General features: G+C 33.5%; 2 protein-coding genes across 2 annotated transcripts; both read right to left on the bottom strand.

Moving 5' to 3' along the window:
• Positions 1-1932: 1932 nt before the first annotated feature.
• Positions 1933-10353, bottom strand: LOC109180067 (KH domain-containing protein At5g56140-like). Its single transcript, XM_019329567.1, has 7 exons — positions 10011-10353; positions 8924-9009; positions 6120-6265; positions 5206-5325; positions 5007-5123; positions 2603-2746; positions 1933-2500 (listed from the first exon to the last, which is right to left on the bottom strand). Exons 1-7 carry the CDS (start codon positions 10115-10117, stop codon positions 2351-2353), a joined length of 870 nt encoding a protein of 289 aa, XP_019185112.1. The 5' UTR covers positions 10118-10353; the 3' UTR covers positions 1933-2350.
• Positions 10354-12059: 1706 nt separating this feature from the next.
• Positions 12060-16444, bottom strand: LOC109180040. The gene is made up of 4 exons (XM_019329524.1): positions 16263-16444; positions 15239-16164; positions 13920-15137; positions 12060-13720 (listed from the first exon to the last, which is right to left on the bottom strand). The coding sequence occupies exons 1-4, from the start codon at positions 16442-16444 to the stop codon at positions 12060-12062; spliced, it is 3987 nt and encodes a 1328-aa protein (XP_019185069.1).
• Between the last annotated feature and the right edge of the window lie 1369 nt (positions 16445-17813).

Raw genomic sequence — 17813 nt, forward strand, 5'->3', positions numbered from 1 at the left:
ACGAGAGCTGAAGGTTCTTCTGGAGATCGTCGATCACGGTCAACAAACGATCAAATAGATGGAGGACCAAATCGTGTCAAAATTGTAAAGTTAAGGACTTAATTGGTTGAAATTGAAAGTCGATGACCAATTTGTGAATTTAGCTATAGTCAAGGGACCATTTTGGGTATTTACTCATTATAGATTTATCATACAGAGTATTTTATAAGGTTTGTATTATTTAAAAATGAATATATAATGTTAACAATTGGTTCGCTAATTTGAGAAAAAAATTCAAAGACGCTATAACCTAAACAAAGTATTTGGTCATTAACTATTAATATTTTTAAATTAGATGCATTACTATATAATTTGTATCACATTTGGTCATTGACTATTAATATTTTCAAATTAGATACACGACTTTGTAAGTTGTATTATTTTTAATCCTATCGTCTAATTTTTCGGTCAACTATTGTCAGAATTTCAACGAGAAAAATATTTTTTTTTTGGCAATAGTTGGCCGAAAATATCTTTTAATTAGAAACAAGTTGTTGAAATTATGAGTTCTGACAATAATTAGCTGAAAACTTTGCTCAAAAATTGGATGGTATGACCAAATGTGATACAAATTAAATAGTCATGCACCTAATTCAAAAATATTAATAGTCAAGAATCAAATGCGTACAAATTACATAGTCATATATCTAATTTGAAAATATTAATAGCCAATAACAAAATTTGGTACATGTACAATAGTCAAGTGACCAAAAGTGATTTTTTTTTTTTTTTTTAAATACAAGTGTCAAAATACTTGGTTGTATAATTTTTTCTAATTTAATATGATGTTTAGTTCTCATCAATAACCGACGTGCTGAGAATTGATATCTTATTAAATTAAAAAATACATGTATAGGGGTTGTATATGATGTCAGTTCACATAGAACCGATGTTATAGGAATAAGGGTCAAATAGGCCACTCAACTGCACACCAAAGTGCAATTAGGCCATTGAACTCAAAAAGAATGCAATTAAGCCATTGAACAACACAAAAATATGCAATTTAGCCCAAAATGACTTGTTTACCTAGAGTAGTAAGTTACCAATTTCAAAATTAATTTTTTAAAATAATTTTTCATAAATAAATAATTAAATTATTATTAAAAAAAAAAAAAAAAAAAAAAAAAAAAAACAGAAACTTCCGGCCGGCTACGTCTCCGTGGCCGGAGACGGACCTCCGTCTCCAGCCATGGAGACAAAGCCGGCCGGAGACGATTCGTCTCTGGCCGGCAGTTTCTGTTTTTTTTTTTTTTTTTAAATTTATTTATTTATTAATATTTTAATTATTTATTTATTAAAAGTTATTTTAAAAAATTAATTTTGAAATTGGTAACTTGCTACTCTAGGTAAACAAGTCATTTTGGGCTAAATTGCATGTTTTTGTGTTGTTCAATGGCTTAATTGCATTCTTTTTGAGTTCAATGGCCTAATTGTACTTTGGTGTGCAGTTGAGTGGCCTATTTGACCCTTATTCCGATGTTATATACTAATTTTTTTTAAATATAAACATCGTATTAAATATACATACATATATATATATATATATATATATATATATATATATATATATATATATATATATATATATATATAAACAGTATATGATATCGGTTTGCATAGAACCACGTCGTATTATATATGTAGAAGATTGCGCATTTATGTACAAGTTCACAGTTCTCACTTGAACACAAGTATGTGTATAAGACGGGTCAGTTCTCAACGAGAAAGCATGTGTATACCTTGCAATTGTGTATTTTGGGTAATGCTTGCAATTGTGTATGGCTTGCATTCCAGAGGCTTCCCATTCTATTCTACTATATAAGAAAGCTAAGCTTGTTTGCAAAAAAAAAAAAAAAAAAAAAAAAAAAAAAGCTAAGCTATCAAGTTGTGGGATAAAGAATGTGTCAGAAAATGACATTTCTATTCATAGCAGTACATAACACTCAAAACCCACAACCAGTGTTTGGTGGATTGTTTTCAGAATCCATATACAATGCATAATAACCTTACTACTAATAGGAATCCCATCATCAAAACTAGTTGCATACTTAACAGATGCATTGGAAAGACACTAGCCTAAACAAACTATCTAGAGCACATCAACCAACCCTGCAACACACTGTCATACTATGTTCTTCTTGCTAAATCGATCCCCAAGCAAACATAAACACACCGCATATCACATGCAAACCGGCATGTAACAGTGCCAGTGCCCCGACGGCATTGGATGTGTAGCCTGGACAGCAACTACTAGTTGCATCCGAGATTCGGCTCAGTAGTAGCTCAAATGGAAGCCCACTAAGAAAACTGATTACCCCCTTGTCTTGGCCCTCTTCATCCCAAGGCTGTTGTTGAAGGGGGAAACAGAACCAGACATTTGAGAACCTTCTTCTCTCAGTGTACCATTCAGCATTGCCAATTCCCGTAGCTGGTGCTTTTTATAAAAATCTTGAGATTCATCCTGCATCAATAATAAATATCTCTTAAAGAGCATGTCATACTAGGAAGGAAAAGGAAATTGCTTTTTTGCTTCATCAAAGAGGACAGGACAGGTTAGAATTACCACAGGCTTGAGTAGATCTTCAAGTATCTCACGTGCTTGCATTAACCGAGCATCAATTATCTCCACTGGCAGTTCAGCCTCCACAACTACATGCAAGGGTTCATTCAAGTGTTCATACCCAGGTTTACCTCTCATCACCTCTTCCTACAAATAACAACAGTAAATTATTATGTTGTTGCTATTACATTTGCAGGCTGTGACATCAAATAACAAGAAGCTGTTTAGTTACATCAATTGAAAATAAGATTCTTATCAATCTTATTTCTTCCTTTCACTACATAATGACATGGTATCATAGCATATAACTGATACAAATGCTAAAAGACACACAGAACGATATCCATTGCAAACGGATGTCAGCATATAATATTGAAAAAAAAAAAAAAGTTGTTCTCATTTTAACTAAAAATGACAGCACCATTGTAAAATATAGGGATCAGAACATTGAGGCAAGCCTGGAGTCGTCATGCCACCATCGGACTACATATGCACTAACACGTGCTGGCTTTCTCATGTTTCAATGTCACACACCAACTTTTCTGATAGAGATTCGTGTCACCTGTCTCTTGAATAGAAAAGTATGGCAGTTGTTTCTACACTCTAAATTGATTGAGAACATGTTAATTGTTAAAGGTTGATAAATAAAACCTTAGAGAATGGAATTCTTAGTAAAAGTGAATGTGAGTGGCTTGAGAAAGGAGAAAATTCTTATTGAGACTTGCCCAACTACAGGAAAGGCAGTATAGTTTTGATGGGATGATGACAAAATACTATTCTCCTGGATTGTGAATTGCATGATTCTTGATGCAACATTATGAGACTGTAAATTAGCTACGGGATTTGTTGCATAAGTGGTTCTCAAGCTCTAGTAATTTGAATATGCACACATAATCTGTCACGGGAAATTCATTGTCCTAACCAAAAGAGATAAGGTGTTTATGGATTATTTTTATGATTTCAAACATTAAGCAAAGATTTTTTTTGCAGCTATACTTATCTCTAGCAATGTGCAGAAAATGAAGGCTCAACATGAGGCATGCCTATCATTTAGTTAGATCTCTAGTTTAAACAAAAGGTATGATGCGAATTGATCTCAGTTATTGGACAGTAAAGATTTAATCCTCGTGAAATGTGTTCTCAAGATTTCTGAAAGGCCTCAAAGATAGGACTCCCTATCAAGCAGATAATATTGATAGAATTGGTTTTTTTTTTCCTTTCTCACAGGGTAACAGTGAAAGCAGATATCATGGAGGCAGAAATAATAATCACAGTGGTTTCAGAGAAGGGCACAGCACAGGTGGCTGTGAGGGTTAACAACATTATAAATTATAATTGTGAAGATCAAGGCTATACCCAAAACCAGTGGGTCAAGCCTCCTAGGCAACAATTCTAGCAACAGCAGCAACCCCAAGGGAACTATGTTACAGACTTAAGGTATTGGTTTACTTCATATGAACCCATGTAAAACTCCTATAGATCCAGTCTTCAAACTTGTAACAAGTGAGAGGAAGATGTTGGAGATCCAATATATATATATATATATATATATATATATATATATATATATATATATATATATATATATATATATATATAGAGAGAGAGAGAGAGAGAGAGAGAGAGAGAGACTTCTGCTCAAATGCGGCCGCGCCTTCTGGTGCGGTCAGTGTGGCCGCTTGAAAAAGGCACCAACAGTGTTAGGAAAATGCACAAGAATGAAATGCACAAAGACACCAAAAAACGCACAACACACCCAAAAAAAAAAAATGCACCATAACTCCCCACCCCTAATTGTGCATTTCCGAACACTGTGTAGTGCTTTTATGCATACCTAATGGTGCGTTTTTGGTGATGCGTACCTAATTTGTGCATTTTTTTGTTGTGCATTTCCTAACATTGTTGGTGCATATTTGCATAACTATTGCCACTTATCTCCGCCCCCCTCAAGTCACCACCACCACAACCGCCGCTACCTCCAATACAATTACTGATTCCTCCCGCCCACCACTACCTACTACCACCTACCTATGTACCTCACTCCCAACTAATTGCAACCAACATGACCCTACCTACCTTCCCACCTCTACTACTGCATTCATTAACATCATAGCTTATTTTACCTACCACTATCTATCTATGCCCACCCCAAAATACCTACTCCACCGTAATCTACTTACCCCACCACCACTCAAAATCATTTTTACTTATCAATACCATTTGTATTTTATACAAAGAAAACAATTGGGTTTTAAATAATTCCATATTTTATAAATTGTAAACTAGTTGAATTTGAACATGTTTTCTACTTTTCCAACGGAAAAAGGAAAACTTGGAAAATTTTGGAATACTGGAGAAAACATTTTCCATTAGAGATTTTATGCTTAAAGGCGAATTTCTATACTACCTTTGTAGGGTCCTTGATGCTTCCACGCCCTCTTATCAAAACGCGGCAGTCAGTACTTACTTCCACTCGCTTAAGGGAGTTTCCTCTGGGACCAAGGAGACGTCCAACAAAATTGTACTGAAATAGAGTGTCAAAATAATTGCCAGTATTATACACTGTAAGCATACATAAAAGGAGGCATATAAATGAACAGATGTACATTGGGATATTGCTCCACAGGTATATCAATTCTGATGGTCTGCTTAACTATAAGTCCCGATGAGCTACTTTGACTACCAAGCCAGCTTTGTGCAGAAGAAGACTGCACCAAACCTGACATCTGCACATAATAAATTGTAATATTGTTAGGGGGATAAATGAGAACATATACGACAAACCCTTTTTGATAAAAGGCATTTCTGTAGAGGATCTGTGCTCAACCGCTACTGATTTGAACAAAGCTGAAAAGTTTCTGGATACCATATTATGAAGGTACTCCACAATCCAAAAAATACAAGTTTAATGACAAGCCAGCATCCAATAACATACAGTAAAAAATGGATAATTAGATATGCATCCTAACAAGAAGAATACTCAATAACATGTTGATGCCCACCTGACCTTGAAAGTGCCCATCTACACTGAACCAACTTGCAAAATTTAACATTCTGTTCACATTGAAATCATTCTTAATAGTTAACACATCAGCATGAATATAGGTCACAAATTTCGCAAGGGCGAAGGCATCATGGTCCTTTTAGAAAAAAAGGAGATAAAACCTCTTTGGTCTAGTATCTAAATTATTAGACTTGAAATGGAGGAGAGAGAAACTCCCCTACTGTCTAATACTCTAGCCTATAACAACGTAAGATGAAGCTAGAAGTCAGGTTAATTCATAAAAAGAGACCTAGTGAGTTCAAGAAAAGTTCTAAATTCACATGCTCAGCTATATCCAGAAAGCAGCCCCGAAGTTGTTAGCTTCAAAACTAAGTGTCATGACAGAAGCGGAACTTTTAAGTTAAGCACCCAAATAAGTAATCAAGTCAGCATTTAGAGTAGGAAAACTATGTCAGAAAAGCTTCTGTAAAGTAGAAATTAGATTAAAGAAGTTATGTTAATGGTTAGTATCCATACTTCGGATTGAAATGGTGATGACCATCTGTCCTTGTTAGCACCTCCATTTGAAAACAGTCCTCCTGAAGCCAAGGGGCTACCATGTTCAAGCCCACTTTGATCTAAAACAGATGCATTCCCCAAGAGTGTAGTTACACGAAGTATTTCTGCTTAAAAAAAGGTCAATTTTCAAGAAATAAGATGCACCCGTTAGCATTAGTTAACAATTAGTTAGCATCCACCACAATATGGACAGACAACACTATCTGTATATTCGTTAGTTATCAAAAATCTACATGACATACTTGGTCTTTCAGAAGAATACACCTGAACAGACAATAAATTTAGACATACTTAGCTAGAATGACAAAATACTTCCATCTTATTATATTCTATTCTGCATGATAGCTCTAAAACTTTTAAATGATCAACTGAAACTTATTCCTTTAAATTAATCAGCACGAATTAAGCTGGAGAAAATTCTTGTAATACTTAATTGACAAAATGAGTGAAATATGTTAGTATTATTGGTTTTTGCTTACACCTGTTTCTAATTCTTATACCCATGAAAGTTGCAATTTATTTTTATCCGTGATCTTTTCAATATTGTCACTCATCCTACAAACTCCACTCGGGACACTATCCGAGGAATGAGAATATATTTTACAAGGGCAGACCCATAAAAAATTTTATTAGAGGGGGCCAAAGCTTTTTATTTCAATCAAGTTTATAATTATAATTATCATTGAAAAACAGTATACAATTATATATAATTAGTAATTACATAGTTGTTGGTACAATAATAAAAAGAAAACCTCTAGATAGACAACCAAAAAACAATTATACAGACTATCATAAAATATCACACCTATCGTTGTACTCCATTCGTCCCACTTTACATGTCTTACACGTATAACGAGAGATGACAATTTGTTTACAATTTAATTATAATATTTAATTTAATTTAATATTAGTATATACAATATATATATTTAAAAATTACATTAACAGTTTTTTTAAACACAACTAGCTAAATTTAAAAGTGATAAAAAATTATTTAAGAATATAAGTGATGAAAAAAAGTTGATTGACCAACATATGTTAAATAGGACTCATAAAATGGGAAAGAGAGAGTAATTGTAATTGGTGAGGTCCATCAACAATTTAATTCCTTACAAAAACACAATATTACTAAATTGAATACACTAATACAACTATTAAATTATACTAAATCATTTCAATTCTAATCTAAAAACATAATAAGTGTGAATGAATGTTATACCCTTTATTTATGTCCAATTTTTCCATTAAGTTTTTTGATACATTATGCTATAAAAGTTGTACCATACAATATTTTGGACAAATATACCCCTACCGTTATAACTTCCGTTATCTTTTCCACTATTGTTACTATGCACATGCATCTACCGTATATTCTCTTATCTTCTTCTTCTTCAATAATAATAATAATAATAATAATAATATACAAATTATATATTGGAGTTATATGTTAGTTATTTCCTAAAATTAAATATAAAAATTAAATTTATAACATTATTATTATTATTATTATTATTATTATTATTATTATTATTATTATTATTATTTAAACATCTAAAATTTAAATAAATTTAAAATTTTAATATAAATTTTAATTTTGGGCACCTATGTTTTGCGCATCGCGCATAAAAAATACTAGTTTAATGTAAAATGTTAAATATCTAATATTCCTAAATTAAATACGATAATACACCTATATTTAAGGCTTTATGCATTTGAATTTTTATTTGTCAAATTAATTGTAATTACTTGGGGAGGATGAGGGTGGCAGAGCTATTATTATATTATATTGTATTAGTAATAATTTAGTTTTAATAAAATTTGTGTGTGGGGAGGATGAGGGTAGCAGAGCTATATATTTACACATATTATATGTATAATAACTACATGTACACACATTTATACATATTAGTGTGAAAAAAAATTGACTCCACATCATATATTTATATGGTGCAGGTAATAACTGAGACTTGATTCTGCATGCCATAATCTATAAAGCTCAACCAGTCAATGTACGGGTAATTCACTATCTACAAAAGTCTCACTATCTGTTTGCTGCTAAATTTACCCCTTCCCTGGTTATCTTCATTGATATAAATCCAGAAGGAACCAAAGGAAACTAAAGTGTCAAATCCTATTTGGAGCTTGGTTATAAAATCCTGCCTAATCATCTATCCATCACAAAACACCTCGTAAAAATATGGAGTTAACGTTCCTCTGCTATAGGTTAGTGGCAACTTAGACTGAAAAATTCCTCACTGAACCTGAAGAATGGGAATAGGAAAGCTCCGCCAAAAGGATATTTGCACTTCTATTCTCCTCACCACAAGAAATTAGCATCAATTGTAGTTCTGCTATGGCCAACATTGCCAAGTGCAATTAGCGGCATAATAGCATCCAAAACAACATAGTCAGCTGGACTATACGTGGCAAAGAAATGAAGTACAAGCACAACTCAAGGGTCCAAGTTAGATGACTTAAACCAAAAGCTAAATGTCCATTAAGAGAAAGGTGTCATAAGCTAAAAACCTTCTTGGTTTAGTTCACAACTAGCATAGGCTTGAAATATATAGTTTAACATCTTTAAGGAATCTGATGTCTAAGGCGGCAGTGGAGAACACCCACCTTATCTTTGCTTTTATTTGACTGCCTAAGGATTTTTTACTTTTGATGGCTTGGAAAAGAATACAGACTACAGTGGGGGAGTTCCTATTTCAACAAGCTGCTAAGAGATGTGAAATATTATTCAAAGTTCTCCAACTCACCCTGGTTTAGCAACCGAAAGCAATTAGGAAGCACAGGCATAAAAGGACTGAGTTTGCTACGTTCAGCAAGCAACTCCGCAAGATACCTGTCAACAAGCATTGAGGCAAGTCAGTGCCAGTCATTACATGCATAAGCAGTGCATATTTATAAGGAGTAGTTTATGACTATTATCACGTGAAACAAACACCCCCAGATGTTTGAAATAATTTTTTTCGGTTACAGACTTACAGTCCAGGGAGGATTATCTGACTTATCTGTTCTCAAACTCACAAGACATGCACAATTTCACATACTTATCTTAGATCTATCTTTTTAGGAAGAACAAGCAACATATACATATTCTATTGCTTTCGGCTGTACTCAGTTGTTGATCAGCACAGATCATACGATCTCACACTTGAGATTCAATTAGTAAGACAAAAGCCAATGATCTGGAACAGAATTTTGATGCAAATTTGCAAGAGTAAGAATTCAAAGACAAATTAAAAATTAAGAAGCACAAATAAGAAAAGATTTATAATTAATTTTACTTTTAAACAATTTCTTAGTTGCATGCAAGACAAAAGTCCTTTCCCTGTTTAATGATAAAGGAAAAAAAATTGGTTAACCAAGAACTATTGCGCAGCCACTAACTTTAAAACCTAAGAGCAGTAATTGAGGCAAAATTGATATCCTACTGAATGAATTCAACACCGTTGTATAGTAGTTTAGAATAGAGATAGACATTTTCTCCCTTCTTCAGCAAAGAGGAGCTGTATGAACATGTAGGAAGAGAAGTCCATGAAATTATGTTAATTGGAACAAAACCACAGCATCAAGTAATTGAAGTAAGGAAACATTAGCCACATATCAATGCATAAGACGACACTAGAACTAAGCAAACTAGATCTTGTAATACAGTAAAGAATTCCAAATCAAAACCACTCAAACCAACCAACAAAGCTGAGATCCAACGCATTGAAAATCTGAATTACACGGAAGAAATGAAAACGATCCAAATTCAACGATTAAGTCGTGCAAGATCTGCAACTACGTGTGTTTGTGGATACAATAGATATATGTAGGGTTGAGAAAGAGGGAGCATACTTCTCTTGCTCGACGAGGGCAGAGGAAGCGGAGCGGAGAGCGCCGATGTGAGGAGAGTGAGGGGCGGAGGGTGAAGGCGAGTACGCCATAAACCTGCTAGAAGCCATCTGTTTGGAGGTGAATATTGGAAAGAGCAGATTCACCTTGCACCGCCGCTAACAGCCTCCGTTCTGGCGACAGAGATGATTGTGATCGATAGCCGGAGACTATAATCGCGTCGGTGGAGAAAATTGTTCAACAGACCCACCACCACTCGTACATACGTTTCTACTCAAAACTGTCGAGGTTATGACGACAGCTAACCATATTCACTACTGACTTTACAGTTGTACTACAGCTGCCACCGTACTTTAAAGTGGTAAATCGGGATGATAAGGTATCCACGATGTTCTGTGATATTGGCAATTTAGCATTTTTCGGTTAGCGGATTAGAATGAAATGTTTAGTGAAATTAACTATTTACTGTTTTCAGTAATAACGGGTAAAAAGCTTGAAATGATATAATATATATTTTTTAATAATATTTATTAATTATTATCTAATAATTATATTTAGTAAATACGTTGTAATAAATATAAATATATAATATTAAGTTTGAATCTCTTAAAATATTTGTCACAGCTCATGTCCTAAAAATAAGTAAAAGAGATATATCATAATATATGCTTCAACTAACTTAAACCTCCAAATACTTACTAATAATAATAATAATTAATAAATAAATAAATAAATAATATAATATAATATAATTTGCTTGTTCACATAATGAACAAATTATATTGTAAATCATGATCTACATTACAATGTGAATTTAATAAGTTTCAATTTGTGCAAATCAATGTGAACATGTTGGCTCATTTATGAGGGCCCGCTTTAAGTATTATTGTAGGGGAGATGAGAGAATAGTATTTTGATTGCATTCCTGTTTTTCTTTCATCTTGTGTACCTATGACGTTTGTTGAGTAATATATTTTTGTTCTTTGATATTCATGTATATATATATATATATATATATATATATATACTACCAACAAACTTAGTCCATATGGAGTGTGTTCAAGATCCTCTCATAGCAGAAGCAACGGCTTGTAAGTCTAAGGATGCCCTATCGTGGGTAATTAAAGTCTATAGGTGTAGGAGTTGTCTAGGTTGAGTATGATTGTCTTCATTTAGTCCATGCCCTTTGCTCGGGGAAGTCATACCGCTTGTATGTTGATTATATTGTTTATGCTTACAAAATTGTTTGTAGTTCCTTTTTAGTCATGCATTTTCCGTTATATTTTTCTCGTTTGGTGAATCAACCTGCTCACACCCTGGTGGAGTTGATGTTGGTAGTAGTGGTGGTGTGGTAGTGGTGGTGACGACGACAACATCGGTGGTGGTAATAATAATAATAATTTGGAAATTAACTTAAAAATGAATATAGTGAAGAGAGATGAAAATTGTTACTCGTACTTCGTAAAACTGTTATCGTTTTCTAATTTTTCATTTTCATTTGATTTTTTATTATCTGTTTTATGTTTTGAGAACTTGTTTACTAACACTCATTTTTTTCAAATATACTTGTTTTTTGGACTAACGTTATAAAATTAACACAAATTTAATTTTGCGTGATTTTAAAACTTTATACTTAAAGATATGTTTGGTTTAAATTGAATAAATATAATTTTTACTTTTAAGTCTAATATATGTAAAAGTTTTGCATTTGATATCCGATCTGAATTCATATTTGTATATAACATGACTAAAAGCATATCAGAACCAATAACCTATTAAGTTCACCAAAAATTTAGTTTAGATAATATTAATATTTTTTGAGCTAATATTTAAAATATCTTTGTATATATTCACTAGTATTGTCCCGTGCGATGCACGGTTAAGTTTTGTCGATTTGTTTGTAGTATTTCAATTGACTAAAATGAATTTATTTATTGGACGCCAATTATGTTAAAGGTATTTGTCTAACCAAAAAATATGAATAACAATTTGATGTTTAACAAAAACTAATTGTCATCATTCTATATATAATAATATGTAAAGAACACAATATTACACATTATTAAACACTTCATGGTAAACAACGTTAGTAGTTGACGTACTAACACTGTTCGAGTCACTACAAATTAAAATTTTCAATCCGTCTGGATTGCTCACTCTAGAAGCAGCAACGTACAATTGACCATGAACAAAAACTGGTTTCTTTAAAAGTAAGCCAACGTGTGATAGTGTTTGTCCTTGACTCTTGTTAATTGTCATTGCATAGGACAACATTAAAGGAAACTGTCTTCTTTGGAATTTAAAAGGTAATCTCGGATCTGATGGTGTCATAGTCATTCGGGGGACCAACACTTTGGTTCCTGCGTTGTTTCCAGACATAATTTTTCCTTCAATCACATGATCTGCTAACTTCGTAATAACCAACCTAGTTCCATTGCATAATCCAAGTGAATGATCTATATTCCTCAACAACATAACAGGTGACCCGACCTTTAAATTCAAACAATGGTTTGGAATGCCGGATGCCCTTATACCATTTAGAAACTCGGGAGTGTGCACATCATCAAGTAAGGTGCCATTTGAGTCTGATTTGCACACACTATCACAACTGTAGTAAGTCCTACTATCCCCAGTATGCAGATCACTCATGTATTCATTAATGGAGTTAACGACGTCAAGGGTTGGGGCTAATATAGCTCGACCTTCAAGAAGACTGGAATCTGAATTCCCAGACATGAACATAGGGAACGTACTTGCAACTATGTTGGTAATTGGGTCTCCATTAGATGGTAATAACAGTTCGTTTGGTATCTCTACCTCTGCATGACCATCATTTTGACCACCCATAGTTCCATCACCTATACTCGCAATCCAATCTGCAAAGTCCTCTAGTTTTTTCATGTCAATCCCCGGCATGCTTCGATTTAATCGAAGGTTTTTTGTCAATCTCAAAACCTTACAATTGTTCCATAGATACGATGAGTTGATTGTTGCAGAAATAATATCCTGTCTAGATCCTTTTGGTACAACTGGTAATATTTGCCGGAAATCGCCACCAAACACCACCGTCTTTCCACCAAATGTTTGGTCAGCACTGTTGGGATTTTGAAATTGAAGCAAATCTCTCATTGTCCTATCCAACGCTTCAAAGCAGTGTTTGTGCATCATAGGAGCTTCGTCCCATATAATCAATTTACTCCGGACGATCAATTCGGCTAGATGGCTACCTTGTTTAATATTACATGTGGAGTCTTCGTTTATTGCAATAGGGATGGAAAACCTTGAATGAGCGGTTCGACCACTAGGAAGTAACAACGACGCAATACCACTGGATGCCACATTGATAACAATATCACCGCTAGCTCGCAATGTTGATGACAACGCCTTCCATAGATAAGTTTTCCCAGTACCACCGTAACCATAAACGAAGAATAGTCCACCACTGCCATTAGACAAATTTTGGATGATTGTGTTGTAGATCTCTTTCTGCTCATCAGTCAATCTTGATGCCAATTCTTCGCTCTCTGCTTGGAGTGCTTCGCGATCATAGTTCAACTCCTCAAATAACAAAATGTTATCAACCAATCTTGAATCATCCATGTTAGGTGTTGGCATCGGAGGAAAGTTTTTAAGAGACTTATTGTGTATTATCAACAATTTTTCTAGCTCAATTAAACCGAAGTTTTTTTTCTCACACTCTTTTAGTATCAAATCTGTAAAGTAAAAAAAAAAAAGTAATAGTATTGTTAGTTATTAGTTATTAGTTATTATATTTTATATATATATATATATATATATATATATATATATATATATATATATATATATATATATATATATATATATGTGTATGTAATATGTAATTAAATATATTATGTAATTAAATATATGTTTTATGCACGATTCTAAAACCTGGTTTATTTAGTTGTTTTCTATGCATGAATTCAGCATCTTCGACTAAATGATGCCACACCTCATCCCATACATGTTCAGGTCTGGATAATGAGTTTGAAAGCAATAGTATAACAAACAACTTTCTCATCGCATGTCCAGATGACCAATAACTTGCTTCCTCAATTGCATCAATATACTCTTTGTCGTCATCTAATAATCCACGTGCGTAACATGCATCCCTGAATGTCATGTATTCTACCCCATTAAATGTCATAATGTCTTTAAAACTGGTTGGTCCACGAACAATATTCAAAAGACATCTAAGATAGTATATTTCACCACTACCAGGAGGTACGAAGAAGATGCGACCAATTGAAAACCCCTTCTTTCTTGGATGCCACTCTCGAATATCTCTCTTCCAAACAAATTTATTGGGCATTTCAATGTATGTTAATGAGCGTGCATCTTCATATTTCTTATTGGCTTCGAACCATCCTTTGAACATACTTTGTCCCACTGTTTCACGACCTAAAACATTATCAATATTTTCATCATCAGCGAATACAATGGACTGACAATCTGGAAGGTGGAAGCTTAATCTTTCAACAGCCGGTGTCCGATATTGGACCTCAAAACTGAATAGTCGCCAGGCTGCCTCGCATGCTGAAACGTACCTACAATCATAGTACATATTAATCTCATCCACCACCTCCTCACCGTTTTCATCGATGGTACTATTGTAGAATTCTGCTGTGACACGGTCATTACCCTTGTTGACATACTTGAAGAGGTACTTGATTGATCTCGACTGGTTGCACCATTCTACGTTGATATGAGCCTTGTACCTCAAAAGCAAATATCTATTATGCGGGACAACATATCGGCTGTCTAGTTCTATACCATTCTTCTTGACTGTTCTACCATTGTCCCGACGCATATAAACTGGATACCCATCCTGGTCAAACTTAGACTCTGCTACAAATCGTTTGGGGAAGTGCTTTGAACACTTTCCATTAACCATGCACGGAGAATTCCTTCTGGCGATTCCACATGGTCCATGAACCATGAATTCCTCGACTGCATTGTAGTATTTCATTTGCATTGTCTTGTCTGGTACCTCAGCCTTTATGATTGAATCCATGTACGTCGGACTCGTCATGTCAACTTTGTTCTTGAGGAATATTAGAATATGTGCATGCGGTAGTCCACGTTTTTGGAATTCAATGGTGTAAATAACTACATTTACATAATAATCTTCCATTAGTTTAACATGATATACGTAGACAAAAGTAAAATAAAAAAAAAAAACATAGCGTTTAATGGAATTCAATATATACCTGATTTCACAGGACCAAAAAGCTCACCATTCTTTACTTCCTTTATTAGACAATCCAATTTCATCTTGAATATACGGCATAAAATATCCGGACGATCTTCTGCATTGAGATTTCGCTTGGTAATGTACCGCTGTATTTCGGGCCATTTTGGATTACACGTGAACGTTATGAATAGGTTGGGGTAACCAATGTGTCTACAAATGGCCATTGCATCCTGGTAATTCTGGATCATGTACCTTGCTCCGCCCGTAAAACTTGATGGTAAAAGTATTCGCTTTCCTTGGGTGCTAGCTTGTACTTCACCTCGCGTCAATGCATCTGTCAGTCCTTTCAAAGCTTCGCACCTCAGCGATTTTTGGTGTGTCCTTATGTATATAAGCCTGGCAGATTCAACCATTGTGTATGCATCCACTATAAATTGTTGAAATAACCTCCGAGCATACAATATGGTAGAAATCTCTTCTAACCTTTCATGTAATCGATAAGCAAAATACTCCCGTTGAGATATACGTTGCCTTGCATTGTTGTTGTTAGAACCATTGGTTGCAAACTGTATATCCTCTCTATATCCATCTTCCCCATAAGGAAATAGAATAGGATATTGCAATGGTAGGTATGATGGATTTAATTCAGTAATTCGCTTAAGCACCCCGGAATTGCTCTCAACCAAAATATCTCTGTGGCCTATGGATGGATCTAAATCACCAACAATAAGTGCAGCAACCTCTGATGTCGTTGGTAGGTTATAAGTTCTTGCATCTTTAGTTCTCTTACCAATTAATCTCATTTTTATCTCTACACGTGGATTTCTCTCAATTTCTGCCTTGGCCATACTGAATGATTTAACCAACACATTATTCCCGTCTAAAACCTCCTTAATGTCCTCCACCACCTCAACATGCAAATCTTGTGTAGCTATGTTCTCCCTTTATAGAGGAATAAAGAAAATGACTCGTTATATTTATTTAAAGTAATTGTTAAATGAATTGATGAAATTAACAAATTGTGGCATCATGTACTATACCTGACAGAAGCAATACGATTCTTAATTTCATTATCAGTATCATGAATATACAATTGTGCAAACTTCGGATAGGTCCCATTTGGTGGAATCAGGCTACCAATACGATGGAAGTTCTGACCATGGATTCTGAAAATTGGAGGGGATGACCCATTGTTTATTGTCCTGTCTATCTTAGCACCCATTGATGTAAAACAGAACATATTATTATACGATCTTATATTTTGAAGAAAATATTTCTGCTTTTCACTCAATGTAAAAAAAAGATCATATAACTTCTTTGGAGGTAGTGTGTTTCTAGGCAGTTTGATTTTCCCGTTCACACAACATCCTGAGTATTTAACTGTGTTTTTTTGTTTTTGACTTGTAGAGTCTTTCCTCGTACCAAAAAAAACCACCACAATGCTCACATATGTCGTCCGGGTCACCAAGGTCTACAGATTCAACTGAAATTGTAGTATAGAATATTAAGAATTTGTGAGACAATATTTACTTTATACAATCAAATTCTTATAAACTAACCATCTTGTATGTTTGATGTGTTTGTTTGATGACCAAGCACTTCATCCATTTCTACACTTAGGTTGGGATAGTTGTTTTGAGTCGGGAGAGCTGAATCACAATTTGACTCCAAATGCATTTGCACATCATTTATTGTACCATTCCCACATCCTAATAGAATTAACATCTTATTAGATGTTATAATAATAATAATAAGTAAATTTGAACAGAATATATACTTTCATTGTTTTTTTTTATATATATCAAATTTTGATTTTGAATATTCGTACGTGTAGATGATCCATTGTCTGACGCATGATGTATGTCGTGGATTGATGAACTAATTAATGTGCGTTCTACAAATGATGACATTAAAAAATTAATAATTCACATTACAAAAAATAACATACAAAAAAAAAAAAAAAGACTTTAAGTCTAACCGTGAGAAACTATACGCAACGGGGTAGAGAGTGATGCTTGAAATACACCGTAGATATGATTTCGTGTTGTAATATCACATAGACCTCCACTGGTTGAAGCTTTACTTATCTTAGAACTTGACACAATTTCATTCTCTGAGAAAATAAACAATAAATAAATAAATAAATAAATAAATAAATATATATAATATTAATATATATATATAATATAATATATATATATATATATATATATATATATATATATATATTTAATGTTATCTACAGACTTTCAAAAAAAAAAAATGTTATCTACAGATAAGTGCAAAGGAAATTGACTACAAATGGAAATTATAATTTTTATTTTATACCGTAATAATAATTAAATAATTAAATACTATAAAATATAAAAGAAAATAACATTCTATAAATATTGTTATGTTCTAATAATAATACTAACTTACTAACTATAACTAAATAGAAAAATAAATGTATAAAAAAGATTGGTTCGAATGTTTTTTAAATAAAGTATTACTGTGATTTATTTAATGTAATTTATTGACCCAAAGACCAAAAAATATTACCACCAGAAATATAAATAGATGAACAAAAGAAATATTATTAAAATTCTATC

The sequence above is a fragment of the Ipomoea nil genome, unplaced genomic scaffold, assembly GCF_001879475.1.
Source record: "Ipomoea nil cultivar Tokyo-kokei standard unplaced genomic scaffold, Asagao_1.1 scaffold0987, whole genome shotgun sequence".
Lineage (NCBI taxonomy): Eukaryota > Viridiplantae > Streptophyta > Magnoliopsida > Solanales > Convolvulaceae > Ipomoea > Ipomoea nil.